The following is a 14,834-nucleotide window of genomic DNA, read 5'->3' as shown; positions in this document are numbered from 1 at the left end:
TCCATATTCAAAGTTAAGGCCAAGTCCACACCAAGTTAGTAAGGGCTTGTCCAATTTGTTGCAGTTTTCCAAATGGGAACTGGAATTTCAGTGGGAACTCCTGGCTGCCTTTGTACATTTAGAAATAAACTCGTTTACTAAACAGATGCAGAAGCCTAACTTTAAGCGGGCCCTCATGAAAAACCTTGTGGTGGAGGTGGGATTCTTCAGGAGTGCCTACGTGACTTTGAAATGAGATTTATCATCAAGGAAAAGTCAGCTCTTGAGCTGTCTGACAGTCTCAAGTCACTCACTTGCCATTCCTTGGATAACTTCAAAGGTAAATTCTGCACTAAGACAGCTATTTCTTCCAGCGATGCAGTAGTGGTGACAGGCAGGAAAACAGTGAGTTCGCAGGATAACATTATGGTAGTCTTTATTGATACACAAGATTTAAGTTACAGAACATTAGGCAAACCCACCCTCTTACTTGCCCGATATTTGAGGATGAACAGTTACAGCCAAGAAAATGATCCAGTTATTTATAGTGCCACTAATGATTAAATTACATTAGAATTGTTAACAATATTATATTGTAAAATATAAGTGCATGTACAGTATATAAATACAATAGCTTTCTGTCCCTTGTCAGGAACATAAGCCAAACACATACGTTTTTCAGTTTAATTTTGCTTGTGCTAAAGTACATTTCCATCTTAAATACATATTAATGTAAACCATACCTATTAAATCTCTCAGGTTCACTCCCTGCATCTTAACTTGCAATTTATATTACAGTACTTCAAAAGCTGAATGATCACTCTTATTATTCAGAAGAGGTTTCTGTCAGAATTTCCTGTCTTTTAAATCTTTGGCAATGTTTCACAGGAACACTCTTATTACTCAGACTTAGTAGTTTTTCACTACATGACATTTTAGTCTCATCCAAAGCAAGATGCTCTGCTTCCTGGCTCTTTCTATTTGAAAGAGCAGGCCACACAAATGCACTGTATGAGTGTTAAAATAAAGAAAAATCCTACACTGTAGGAGAAAACAGACATTGTGCAAAATACATTAATAAACATCTTAAAGATTCAAAAGATACAACATCATTAGAGATGGCAACGCTGGCCCACTGCACAAACACACTACTTCCTACCTCGTCAGGCAGTGGCGGTACATTGGTCTGAAAATCGTCTCCTCGACAGGCTGCCCCCCGTCGGACAGGGCAGTAAGACGCGTAAGGGTCCGTATTTGGGCCAGGTTACCCAAAGTTTGATGGCTAAGATGAGATTCCTCAAACCTATCAAGCTTCTAAACAAAGTGCCTGCCTTTCAAAATGATGTGCTGCGTTCACCTGGGTACCAAGGCCACCTATTTAGGTTCTTGGAACCCAACTTCATTGACAGTATCATGTCAGTATTCACCTGCACCGGCCAAAAATCCCCACCAAACTCTGACCTGGTCAAGCCCTTCTGCACCCTGGCAGAAGCACCTTCTCAGAGGCGCTCACTAGGACACAACTGATGCAGAACAGATGATACGAATGGGCTTGACGGCCCTTTGTTCTCCAAACACACATGGGTAGGAAGATGCAAAACTAACATAAAAACCAACTTTCATTTCAATCCTATCGGTCCTACTAAAAGTGTTCCATGTAGAAATATTTAATGTCAAGTAAAATATGCTGCACAGAAATATATTCTATCAGTGTGTAGTGTATGGTTTAGGTAAACAACAGATTTGCTATAGAACAGATGGAAACACTTAGATTCCGTGCCTTTTAAAACAGCTTAAAGACTAAAAAAAACCTTTAAGACAAAAAGCTGAAGTTACCTTTTGCCTCTGCTAACTACCTGTGTTTGCTCCGCTCTGGCACCTTCAGACGCCAGGTTAATTCTATGGTATCACACCCACAGAGACTCGTCCCTTTAAAGTGCCTGCCAAGTATTTAACTTTGTCCACACAAAAATGAAAATAAGAGCGTTGCTCAGAACTATTGCTTGAACAAATACATGCAGTTTGTACTACGTGCTATAACAAATCCCTATCAAAAATGCCCTCATCAACGTGGAGATGAAAGTGCTCAAACACAGTCACCACATGGTAGATGACTGGGGAAATATTCTGAAGAGAAAATATAAATATCGAGATATCTAGCGGTATATTACTCTAGCACTGTAATGCCAAATGGTAGATTACCAAATGGTAGATTTCTGAGGAATATACTAAAGGCAAGCAAAATACTACATATACATCTATCTTAACACAAGATTGTACTTCATATACTTCTATCTTAATTTGTATGAATACAGTAGAGAAGTTTTGGTGTACCATATTTCTTGGGGGAACGTTATAATTGAAAATATTTCTTAGAAAAAGGAGTTTCTTCGTAACAGGAATGAGTATGATAAATACAGTCCTGGCATCGTACAAAATATAGAGTGCTTTTAGAAAACAAGACTAAAAATATAGCTTTAGCATTTGGAGTGAAAGTCCTCTGTGAAATGTGAGCCAGAGAGTCATATATGAACCCTGAAAATCAGGATTCCGGCTGGGGACTCAACGCGCTGAACAAAACTCATTTCTACCCCATTACCAACTCAGCATCAACTTGTTCTTTTTTGATTCCAAAATGGACAGAAGCAGCAAAAAAATTCAGTAAAGGGCATGTTAGATCCTATTTAAGGCAGAACATAAGAATGCAAAAATAATTATTATATGTTCCGATAGAAAAATAGATAGGCAGTCTACAGACTTCTAGTAATAGGTTAAAAAAAATACAGTATTTCATACATTTGTATAGTTGAAATCAGGGATAAAGAAATGGTGTAAAAAAAGAGTCAGGACAGCAGTTACCAAAATGTACAAAAATAAGCTACTTCTCATTTGTGGTGTTGAATGTTTTTGCATCATTAAAGAAAGCAATATTGCTCTGATAAACAACATCCTGTAACTTTGGATTCAAAATCCAAAAGGGATATATATTTGCTTTCTAAAAAAATATCTCTTCGCATGGATACCCTACGTCTCACATAAGCTGTACCTCCCTACAAAGCACCAGTAGTTGAAAGCAAGTCCTGAGACAACCCACACCTTCAGACGACCTGCAGGCTGGTGGTGCGCTCCAGGGAGAAAGAGCTTCAAAGCAGATACCCCCGGTGCCCCCCAGCTCACAGTGCTGTGGAATCACAAATTCTTTCACAAATAACCCACAGCTTATACAGAAATTAACATCGGGAATCTTTAAGCTGCTTCGTGGCTCCACTGAGCATCTCAGCTGCCATTTCCCTGGAGCAGGGGTCTGGCCACGCTGAACAGCTCATGGTACAAGAACTTATAGCAAAGATGGCAAGAACACCCCTAAACGGCTGTCTTTCGGTCTAATAAAAGATCCAGCCTTTACCTCTAAATCTTACACCCTTGTCCACTCTTCAGCCTAAATGTTAAGATAGTTGGCATAAAAAAAAAATGCCTTTATGCTTACTGTCGTGTAACCAACCACCAGCAGTGGTCGGCTATGCTAACCAGGGTGGGCTTGGTCCTCCCAATCGCTTGAAAACTCCCCTTGGAGCCAATGTAAAAAGACTGAACAAGAGTCACAGTCATTCTGCATAACGCACTCCAATTCCAGACATAGCGACTCCCAGGAACCAGAGCCAGGCAACAGCAACTACCCGAAAACTTCTCCACGACAAACATCTAAGTCCCCAGAACGGAAATGAGAAACACAGCTGCTCTTCTCTAAAACTATAGTGTCTCTGGTTCACTGGGGTGCAATTCACCCCGTCAGAGACAGCCAAGAGAAGGTCCGTGCATCACTGAGCTCCCACTCCAACCCTTACAACAGAGCCGGAGTGAAAACGGGAGTGCCTAGACTTGGTGCCTAGATATTATGAATGGATTGACTTCCACCTTTTCTGAGGAGGAAGGCATCTTGACTTCCTTATAAAAACTCTTCTTTTTTACTTGCAAATAACCTAAAATCATATTTCCTTCCTATATTTATGAATATATTTTAAATCCTGACATCAATTCAGTTGATGAGCAGAAGGTGAGAGCAAAGGTCTTAATTCAGGTAGATGGGAAGGAATGAAGGAAAGAACAAAGTGAGAAAGGGCTGCAGGCTATTTTTCAAAAATTCATTTGGAAATGGAACTTCTCCCACATGTAGGTCTGCCATCCATCTAGGATTTCTTGTTAGGGAACAAAACAGTTCACAGTGCCTGGTTATTACTTTAAACCAACCACCAAGTTTGTAGCATTTAAATCCACAGGGATGCTCTCTGTTGCGTTAGCTAGAACTGTGGACGCAGGATAAATGATTTCTTCAACCGTCACATACGTCCCTGTTAAAAAACCAACCACTCCAATGACAGCTATGAAAATGTCTTTAAATATCGTCCATAAACTCAAGTTTTCCTTGTAGAAAGTGAGGATTTCAACTAGAGGGGGCAGAATCAGTGCCAGAGTGCTGCTGCTGACGGCCCCGACGAAAGAAATCACCAGGTCTAGGCGAGGGATCAAAACTGCTACAGCACCTAAAAGACAAGAAGAGCAATAGTGGCTTCAGATTCAACATCCTCATGAAAAATGAAACCGTGACAAAGTTATAACCTAGTGGCTCATGCTTTTTAAAAAGTTCTACCATTCACTATGTTTCCAGCTACAAGTGATGTATGATATATAGACTAATGCACATACTCGTGAGTAAGACACGTCTTCATGCTCGTGTGAGATACTCAGTTTCAATTCTGACTTTCTGCACAAGCTGGCAGAAATTCAAGCTAAAGTTTTCTTGTACTTACACGGTAAATAAATTTGGCCTGCAAATCATAGACAAATGAGAAATATGAATATTTTACTTTTTTGGTTGTTGTTGGGTTTTTATAAGACGAAAGAATAAAGTTCAGGAAGAGCAGGGGAAGGGGGTGTTGAATGCTGCCCAGGAGACAGTGGGCAAAAATATATTGCTAATAATTACTTTATATTACTAAAAATCTGGAAGTGACATAAAATTATTCAAAATGAACCAAACCCACTGGCCATTTGGCAGTCTGACAATCATTTAAGTCACTTTTACCTGCAAACTTACCTCTCGAAAAATTTTGGTCTATGCAGTTGCATTCAGCGTGTAAAACGCCACTATAATAGTTGCCCAGTTAACGAAATGAGAACTTAACTCTGCCGAGAGCCAAGTCTGAACACGAGGCCCACTAAGCTTTTTAGCACAGCACGGCCAGTCTTACCTGTTAAAACTATACCTTTCATAGAAACATCCTGTTGGACCAGAACCACTTCTGGTTTTAACCCCTTTGGCTACAAGCCTGGGCAAGGTACCCCGGTATTAACTCAGATACACCAGTTGTCGTGTAACGCTTTTGGTCCCGTATTAGAAACCAGCTTTCAAAGGCCAACTGAGCACAGGCCTCTATAAGATACCCTGTACGTGGTGGAAATGTCTGTCTTTTTCCCCCTTCCATGAATATATCACCTTCTAGATACCAGACACTAGCGTAAACATCCACAGCGTCTGCCTGCTTGCCATTTTCTATCACATCTCACAGAGACAAAGGAAGCAATCAGGAAGAATGGGGATGGGGAAAACTGTTGAAAAACACAACAGCAAATCGAAAATACCACAGAAAATCTTTTGGTTTTTCCATACCTCCCTTCTTAACTCTTAAGCCATACTAAAAACATGTTTGGCTTTAGAGGAACTCCTCCACCAACCAAATATTATGTAGAGAATGTTTACGGCAATAAACAAATGGAACAAGCAGGAAGGAAACCCTCTCATAACACGTGAGGATGAAAACCAGAAGGTGTGTATCAGCTTTATACTTTCTCAAGATGAGCTTTCTATTTGCAGAGCATCTTTGCTGTGGGCCAAACGCCAGCAGCTGCCTCCGATTTTGACAACTTCAGATTCTGAAAGGCAACATACTCAAATTCTGTCAGGGTTGATGCTCTCCATCGGGAGTACCCAACTTGGGGAAAACTGCATTGGCAAACACACTCCTAATTCACTTGCAGAACACAACAGTTATTTGCTGCCACCAGGAAATAATTTACTATACATTTTAATGAAACCCCTAACTACAGAGATCACACATAAAAAAGAGGCAAGAAGGCAGGAGCCCATGGAGGGATAAAGGATTCTCCAGCCCGTCCTATTTGAAAGAAGCATATCGTGCACAGATCTGCCAAGAAAAATCATTTAACTAGGCCTTGCTTGTCATATCTATAGTTCATTAATGCTTTGTGATTCTACAGAGATATGAGAGGCGCCATGTGGCCAAAGGAAGCTTGGGCAGAGTGTCCTCCAGGAAACCTTGGGAATACCCTGACACTCAAAAATAGATGAGCCGAGTGTTTTTATCCCACTGTTACAATGGACCTACCCAATGCCAAACAGTATATTCCGTGACACATAAAGACTGGAAATGTCACACGTTTACATATTTACTAGGATGAAGATGAATGAAGTGCGGAAGGAATTGTGCAGAAGTTAATACAAGTCACCAAGTACCCACCTCTGTGGCTTCTGTGGCCATAACTCCCCTCAAGCCATAAAAGTAGGCACCGTGAGCACCCAAACAGTAAGACGGGTGCTCAGCCCAGCCTGACTGGCAAGCATGCTTCATACCTCCACAGCAATGCACAGGTCATACGTAACTGAAAAGTGCAACTGAGGCATATTTGCAGTGACTGGTAAAACTCTCAACTAATGACTATATTGAACGTGTTCTTCTGAAGCAAGAGAGGGCTGCACATCTATTATCTTGCCAGTTTAATAGAGGTAGTGGAGGTAGTGGGTGTATTCATTAAATATAGACTTGCAACTTCTGTAATAGAACTCTTTCAATTCTACACGTGTTCAGAATTCGGAAGGTGCTCATTAATTTATAGTTCATAGTTTTGTTTGAAATGTTTTGCTGTATTACAAGTAATGTAATACTTTTTTTAATTGGAAAAAATAAACCCCACGGTTTATAATTGCTGCAGGTCACAGAAAAGCAAAATGCTGCGTGTTGGTTTGCATCTCGTAAAAAATCTGTCTGGCTTATACGAATTTGTATGAATCTGTGGATGAAATTTGGAAATGTGTTTCAAGGTTTTAATTAGTGTCTTATTTATCCACTAACAATCCAAGAGAAATACAACTCGTGTTTATTACCTACCAAAAAATGTCCTCAAGAGTTAAGAAACAGATCTGGTTTCCAGGAGAAGTAAACAAGGGGCATTCCTACAGGCAGAGCGCCTGATTTTCCCAGCCACACATAGGTTTTAAAGTCAAGAAGAAATTATGAATCTTTATCAACAGTCATGAAACTTTATAGTTTGGAAGCTCTGGGAATCCCAACTAAAAAAAAAAAAAAAAGATCCTACAGTATCAATATGAGATGTTATTTTTTGGCCAACAACTAAATTGTCTTCAAGCACTAAAGAAAGAGCAAGAGCCATATGAACAAAGCATCCCACAGATGTAATGAGAGATTAATGAGAGTTTACAACATATTAGAAGCAATACATACGTTACCAGATCAGCAGCATGGTCCAAACAAATTGTCCCAACAGCAGATTTTATAAATATACATGGTCAGAAACACTGAGGGCTTCTTAAGCCTGAGAAATGTTGGCTATTACTAGGGAGTGGTAACTTCACCCAGTTGAAGGGCAAAACAGTCTCAAGCGATATACAATCAGTTTTCTTCAGAGGCAGCGACAGTGATGGAGAGGCCCCTGTTCTGCAGGCAGTCAGCAGACCCCAAACGTACTCTCTGTTTGTACCACTTTTCCAGGACCACATCAGAAAACTGGAGCGTTGACGTACCGAAGATGGGTGTCTGACACACATATGACTTTCCAAAAGCACAAAACAAAATTGTATTTTTAACAGCCTGTGATACAGCAAAGAAAGCGTCCCTTCCGGGAAGAACAAAATGGCTACAATTAAATGTTTGCCAAAGAATTCTGGCTGTAGGCAAAATGGCGCTTCAAAACATCAGCCTGAATCCTCCGTCCTATTCTAATATCCCGGTCTGCACTCTCTGTCCATCTTTCCTTACGGCAACAGTGCTCAGCCAGTCAAACTGGCATCTTCCTCTTCCCTTCACCCTCCTGCATTGCTTCCTGGATCCCCTTCCCTAATGCACCACCTTCACATTTCTTCCAGCTCGCTCCTCCTTTTCTGCAACACTGTCCTCCACGCTGCCCAAGGTTTTTTTTTTTCTTTTACTTCCTAAGAGAATAGAAAACTATTTGTCTGCTACAGACTACCCCAGAAAGCTCAGCACGTTTGGCTGCGAGGAGTTTACATCTGCAGGCTGGACAACTTAGAAAGTCGGGATATCTCCGTCTTCTCAAGTGGTCATTTGACCAGGGAATCCATGTTGTGTTTTCTGCGCAAATGTATTTCCACACTCTGTACATGAGTTATATCTTCTGCTTTGGCTTGAAGGAAGGCAAAACAGTGTGCACTACCTCTCGGACATCCGCTGGACATTGCAGACTTATTTAGAGAACCACAATAAATCATGAATCTCTCTTTTATAGAACAGTAACATACTACATCACGTTTAAAACAATTCACATTCTAAAAATAAATCACAAAATCTAACAGAACTTAGTATTTCAAGAAAAAGTCTAAATAAATAACAAAAAATGCCTTTTCTGAGTTTCACAGTGGAAACTAAACTGTGTTTTGACATGTACGTACAAAAGAATATGAGACCAAGTAGAAACCCGTTACTAATCTGAAGATAAACTAATGCAAATAATCACTTAAGAGCATTTGCAAATTTACAGAGCTTTGCATACCGGTAGAAATAAATCTATGTATTGGTGGAGGCAGTTTTAGAAAAAAGGATTTTAGAGAAAGACCCTGATATTACATAATTGCGAATTAGAAAATTACTTTTTCTGGCCAAAAGCGCCAATTAACATAGGGTTTGAGGTGGTGTTTCTTTTAGCTCTTCTTTGAGACATCAAAAGACTGCAAGATACATACAGAAGATAATTTCTTCAGAAATCTAGATTCAGTCTTCACCAAAAATAATTTTCTTAACCCGATTTCTTAAAAAGCGTGCTTTTAAATACCAGCTCAATCTCAAAACCAAAAACAAACAGAAAAAGGAACAGAGTAGGAAACAAGTCGCAGTTACACTACAAGGTGCCAAATTCCACTTTCACACTGGAAAGAGAGAGAGATAACAGCTTGCAGACAGGACAACCACACACATCGTATGGTTTGGCTTTATTCCCTTTGGAATAGAAAACTCTTTCCATCATTATCTTCCTGCAACATGCAGTATGCACAGACAGAAAATACTTCTCACACTACAACTCACTGTTTATGATTGCTTTGTCCTATGTTAGTAGGAAAGACTAGACTCATACAGAAGATGGTTTAAATACCCCTACCCTTCACAGTGAGAGGTAATCAAGGACACTGTCCTGACACACAGCAGAGCTCTAATAACCTGTTCATGGAATAGGCAGATCCGTCCCTTCCACATCAGTTTCCCACAGATGTGCGAGTAAATTCACTTTTTACAACACTTTGCATCAGAGATTTCAAGGCTGTTTACAAAAGGTTTTATATTTATATTCTTTTTATTCCTCATGCAGAGAGATGCACGAAGAATGAGATCAGACCAAACAGCAATTTAATGGGGGCATTGAATACGGTTTCCTTACCAAACTACCTTAAATACCTACAGCCAGGGCTAAGGACTGGCACATACCACTGATACGAGAGCCCCCCTCCAGGACAGCATTCTCCCCATGCTCCTCTAATAAAATCTCACCCCTCTAGCTGTCTGAGCTTTATACGACCCCCAAATTCAGGCACTGTAATTCATTCAGACTTCAGTTGCCAGGATCTGCACTCATTCCCAACATGAGCCGGCAACGTGTGCTTGCAGCCCAGAAACCAACCGCACCCTGGGCTGCATCAAAAGAAGCGTGGCCAGCAGGTGGAGGGAGGTGATTCTGCCCCTCTGCTCCACTCTGGTGAGACCCCACCTGGAGTACTACGTCCAGCTCTGGGGCCCTCAGCACAAGAAAGACATGGACCTGTTGGAGCGGGTCCAGAGGAGGGCACGAGGATGATCCGAGGGCTGGAGCCCCTCTGCTGTGAGGACAGGCTGAGAGAGTTGGGGTCGTTCAGCCTGGAGAAGAGGAGGCTCCGTGGAGACCTTATAGTGGCCTTCCCGTACATAGCCTATAGGAGAGATGGGGAGGGACTCCACAGTAAATTTATTTGAGCTTTGCTACCGATCCTTTATCATACAGATCTTTTTAGACATACTTCAGTGAAATAACGTAAACAACTGCCACATGCAGTTAGATTCAACAAACGAATGTAAAGCACGCAGCAAAATTCATTAATATTGAGCTCAATGGATGATCTTACACCATTACAGTACTGACATGGTTTCCATGGCCAATCACTCTCCTTCAGACATCTGATTCTATGGACCCACCAGAAATGAGTCTGCAATGAGACTTCTGCCCCCTTTGTCTCAGTCTCTTAAAATAAATTGTGACTCTGAGACAGCTGAAGGGCTCCCAGCAGCACAAGCAGAAATTAATGTTCGCTCATCCAAGGATGAGGCTGTTTTAGCGACAGGGAGCAGAGATGAAAGAAAGAGTTGAGAGCAGAGGCTAAGTCTCGGAGAGCCAGACGCGCTGCTTCCCATGCTGCTGGAAGGCCTTATTCCCCTCCCCTCACCATCATCACGCCACGCTCCCCAAGCTTCCTCTTGGAGGCGCTCTGTAGAACAAGCCGTGCTACAGGGAAGGCGGCAGTGATCCACAGCGACTTTGCCACCTCATGCCAAAAGCAAGACCCAGGCAATAAGAAGTTAAAACCATTTTATATCAAAAACAGTTTGTCTTGCCCTCAACTCTTGGAAATAAAAATTTCATGATATACTTTTTCATTACTACATAAAGTGAGCAAAAACTAATGTAATTAAGATAAAATTGAATGTACTTAGCTTTAACCTTAAGATACTATGCTTTGTTCCATAAATACTAAACATGTACATAAGAAGGAGAAACGTTGCCAAAGACACCTCTAGGAATAGTTAAAGTCACTTATCTTTTCTTTATTAAAGATGATTAAGATGACAAAAAAATATATCTGCTACTGCGGAATCCTTTTGTCAGAATAGAATCCATCAGGATGTCAAACATCTTAATAGCTGTACGAGATAATTTATCTTCTCTAATTAACATCTAAGGACTAAAAAAAATTATTTAATAACAGATGAAGTTAGATCTCTCTTTTCCCCCAAGTATTAAATAAATTATAGAACAAGGACATTCTGTTCTGGATAACTGTAATAAAACCTTCTGAGCTAAGCGTCTCTAACCTGTCTGGGGTGTTGTATGTGCTGCAGCTTCCATTAGCAGGAACACATCAATTTGCAAAAATCGCCAAACATTAAGATACGTCAGACCAGCTTGCCTAAGGAGGGAACTCAGGACAGAACTCTAACCTAAAAAGACAGCACAGAGGAGATGGAAGCAGGGACGTGCTACAAAGGAGAAATTTAGAAACATCACATCGACACGTTTTCATGGTCTCAGGAAAGCCAAAGCTCAACTGAAGCCAAGATGTTCAAGGGATGCCAAGGACAATAACAGGAGCTTTTACAACCCCATTGGTAATAAAAAGGCTGAAGGAGGAGAAGGTGAGCCTGCTGCCGAGGGGGGTGTGGGACTGAGTGACAGCACACACAGGAGAGGCTGAGGTACTCGGTGCTGCCTTGGCCTCAGTCAGTCTCCCAGCCCCTGTGATCGGTGAAAGAGCTCAATGAGAACGACCATCAGTGGATGATGACTGAATCAGGCACTGCTTAGAATCCTACAATAGCTCATGTTAGAAGGGACCTTAAAGATCATCTAGTTCTAACCCCCCTGCCCCGGGCAGGGACACCTCCCACTAGACCAGGCTGCTCAGAGCCCCATCCAGCCTGGCCTTGAACTCGAGAGAACTCAAACCATAACAGTCTACAGGGCATAACGGTTTGCATCCAAGAGTGCTGAAGAGGCCAATGGCCTTCTAACACCACTCTACATTGTCTCTGAAAGGTAATGGAGATCTCTGGTGACTGGGGGAAAGTAAATGTCATGAAGAAAAGTCCAAAGAATAATCAGGGAAATATAGGCAAGTCAGCTTCACCTTGGTCCCTGGAAAAATCATGGAGCAAGTCATCTTGGAGCACATTTCTGGGCACAATAAAGAGGAAAAAGGAGTCTGAGAACAGAAAATGGATTTATCTAGGGTAAATCATGCCTGACCATCCTGACTGCCTTCTCTGATACAATGACTGAACGTACATATGAGAGGAGAGCAGCAGATGTCATTTAACTCAACTTCAGAAAGGTCTTTGACACCATCTTCCACAATATTCTTGTATCTGGATGGAGGGAAAACAGATGGGTAAAAAACTCATGGGGCAAAAGAGCAGTGGTTAAGGGGTTGTACTTCACCTGGAGGCTGGTAATAATCCTAAAGCTACTAGGGAAAGTAAAAGCTTCCTGTAACTGATAAAACATGGAATGATGACCTAAGAGGACATGAATGATGTTCTTTAAACCTAGAAAATTATAATGCACTCACTAAAATACTAATTTCTCACAAAAACGTCCCACGTAGCACAAAGTAACAGTGCTGAAAGTGGTCTGACATCACATTTAAGTCCAATTAAATTTAAGTCATTTATTTTTAATCATGATTCAAACCCGGACTTAAATTGGTATTTTAACAGTGACACTTCACAGGGGTTTTTTTATTTCTTAAACAAAATGGCTTAAAGAGATACGTTCTTGCTTACTGATAACTTCAGATGACACATCATATTCTCTGAATGAGAGCAGTGATAAGTATCTTACAAACTAAATACTTTAGTCCCCAGAGAAATTTTAGCAACTTTCAAATGGGAAGCCTCAACCTGATTTCACACAATGTTAAAAGTTTTTCATAAAACGCAAACGCTTGGATTCTCATGTACTTTCCAAGTATCTAAATTGGCCTGCTTATTTTGGGCTGTGAAAATGCGGAGGTTTTTGGTAAGACTGGTAACATGCCTATCGCGTATGGCACTTACTATATTATTACTGACATGCTAATAAATGACTTGTGAGTTTACCGCAACATATCAAAAGTAAATTAAAAAATAATGCCCATAAAAAGACAACAATCACACTGCAGTGGGCTGACCAATGCATTTCCAAAACAATGGTTTGCAACAGCTGGTGTCCCAGGCTGAGTTAGTTAAAGCCTGCTGTGTTGATTGACGATAAAGGAAAACCAAGCTGCCAAGTGCCTTGGCTTCCCAGAGAGAATCACGTGCAGCAGCTAGTTGAGGTTCAGCTCCTTGCGTTGACAGCCTTAGGCAGATTAAGTGCTGAATTATGGCCTGCAGTCCCAATTCATCAAAAAATACAGTCATCTGCAGATGTTTTTAATCTTAATTTGTCGACATTTCACCTCACAAAGTGAAGTTCAGAGAGAGCTGCTTGCTTCGTCACGCAGGAAAACCCGACTGCCAAACGCACAGCTGGCTACGGCTCAGCACGGGGAAATTCCGGCGCAGCCTGTGTCCGAAGCACCGTCCTCTCCCGGAGTCGAGTCGGCTGGGCTCGCTGCAGGCTGGTCACTCTTACGGCACGGGTCACTCTTGCCCAGATATCTGGAAACACCCACTGTACGCTCGCCATGCCCAAGAGAAGGCGTCACCCTCCTTTTACCAGTCATTCTTAATTTTTTACAAGGCAAGTAAATCAATACCCAATATAAACACCTGACTGCCGATCATAAGCCTGTACTGCTATATAAATGTCCTTTAGCTATAATTTTCAAAGAATTATCACCTTTTCGACTTGATGGGGGAGGGAAAACAATAAGCAAATGCTTACAGCATCTACACAGGAATAGCGGGACTCAGGGTCAATGCTCTCCTCAAGGAGTTGAGGTTTAAATCCCACTTTGAGTGTCCCAAACACTGAGTTTTTAGTTTTGGCCTACAAAATCACCTTTCATAGAATCATAGAATCATAGAATCATAGGGTTGGAAGGGACCTCTGGAGATCATCTAGTCCAACCCCCCTGCCAGAGCAGGGTCACCTAGAGCAGGTTACACAGGAACATGTCCAGGCGGGTTTTGAATGTCTCCAGAGTTGGAGACTCCACCACCTCTCTGGGCAGCCTGTTCCAGTGCTGTGTCACCCTCAGGGTAAAGAAGTTCCTCCTCATGTTTAGGTGGAACTTCCTATGCTCAAGTTTGTGCCCATTGCCTCTTGTCCTGTCCCCGGGCACCACTGAAAAGAGCCTGGCCCCATCCTCCTGACACCCACCCTTTAAGTATTTATAAGCGTTGATAAGGTCACCCCTCAGCCGTCTTTTTTCCAGACTGAAGAGACCCAAATCCCTCAGCCTTTCCTCATAAGAGAGGTGTTCCAGTCCCCCAATCATCTTTGTAGCCCTCTGCTGCACCCTTTCCAGCAGTTCCCTGTCCCTCTTGAACCGGGGAGCCCAGAACTGGACACAGTACTCCAGGTGCGGCCTCACCAAGGCAGAGTAGAGGGGGAGGATGACCTCCCTCGACCTGCTGGCCACACTCTTCTTGATGCACCCCAGGATGCCATTGGCCTTCTTGGCCACAAGGGCACATTGCTGACTCATGGTCATCCTGTTGTCCACCAGGACTCCCAGGTCTCTTTCAGCTGAGCTGCTCTCCAGCAGGTCAGCACCCAACCTGTACTGGTGCATGGGGTTGTTCCTTCCCAGGTGCAGCACCCTACACTTGCCCTTGTTGAACTTCATAAGGTTCCTCTCT

The 14,834-nt window shown here is 42.0% G+C and overlaps 1 protein-coding gene across 2 annotated transcripts in view; it reads right to left on the bottom strand.

Moving 5' to 3' along the window:
- Window positions 1–397: 397 nt before the first annotated feature.
- The window catches only part of SLC36A4 (solute carrier family 36 member 4), a 114,378-nt gene continuing 99,941 nt past the window's right edge, over window positions 398–14,834 (bottom strand). For both annotated transcript variants that reach the window (XM_074571445.1, XM_074571464.1), the window contains one exon: window positions 398–4,520. In XM_074571445.1, the coding sequence (XP_074427546.1) occupies window positions 4,213–4,520 (308 nt within the window). In that variant the 3' untranslated portion in view covers window positions 398–4,212. The remainder of the gene's footprint in view (window positions 4,521–14,834) is intronic.

Source organism: Larus michahellis, chromosome 1, assembly GCF_964199755.1.
Source record: "Larus michahellis chromosome 1, bLarMic1.1, whole genome shotgun sequence".
Classification (NCBI taxonomy): domain Eukaryota; kingdom Metazoa; phylum Chordata; class Aves; order Charadriiformes; family Laridae; genus Larus; species Larus michahellis.
The sequence above is the reverse complement of the archived record's forward strand: the minus strand, read 5'-3'. Positions and strand labels throughout refer to the sequence as shown.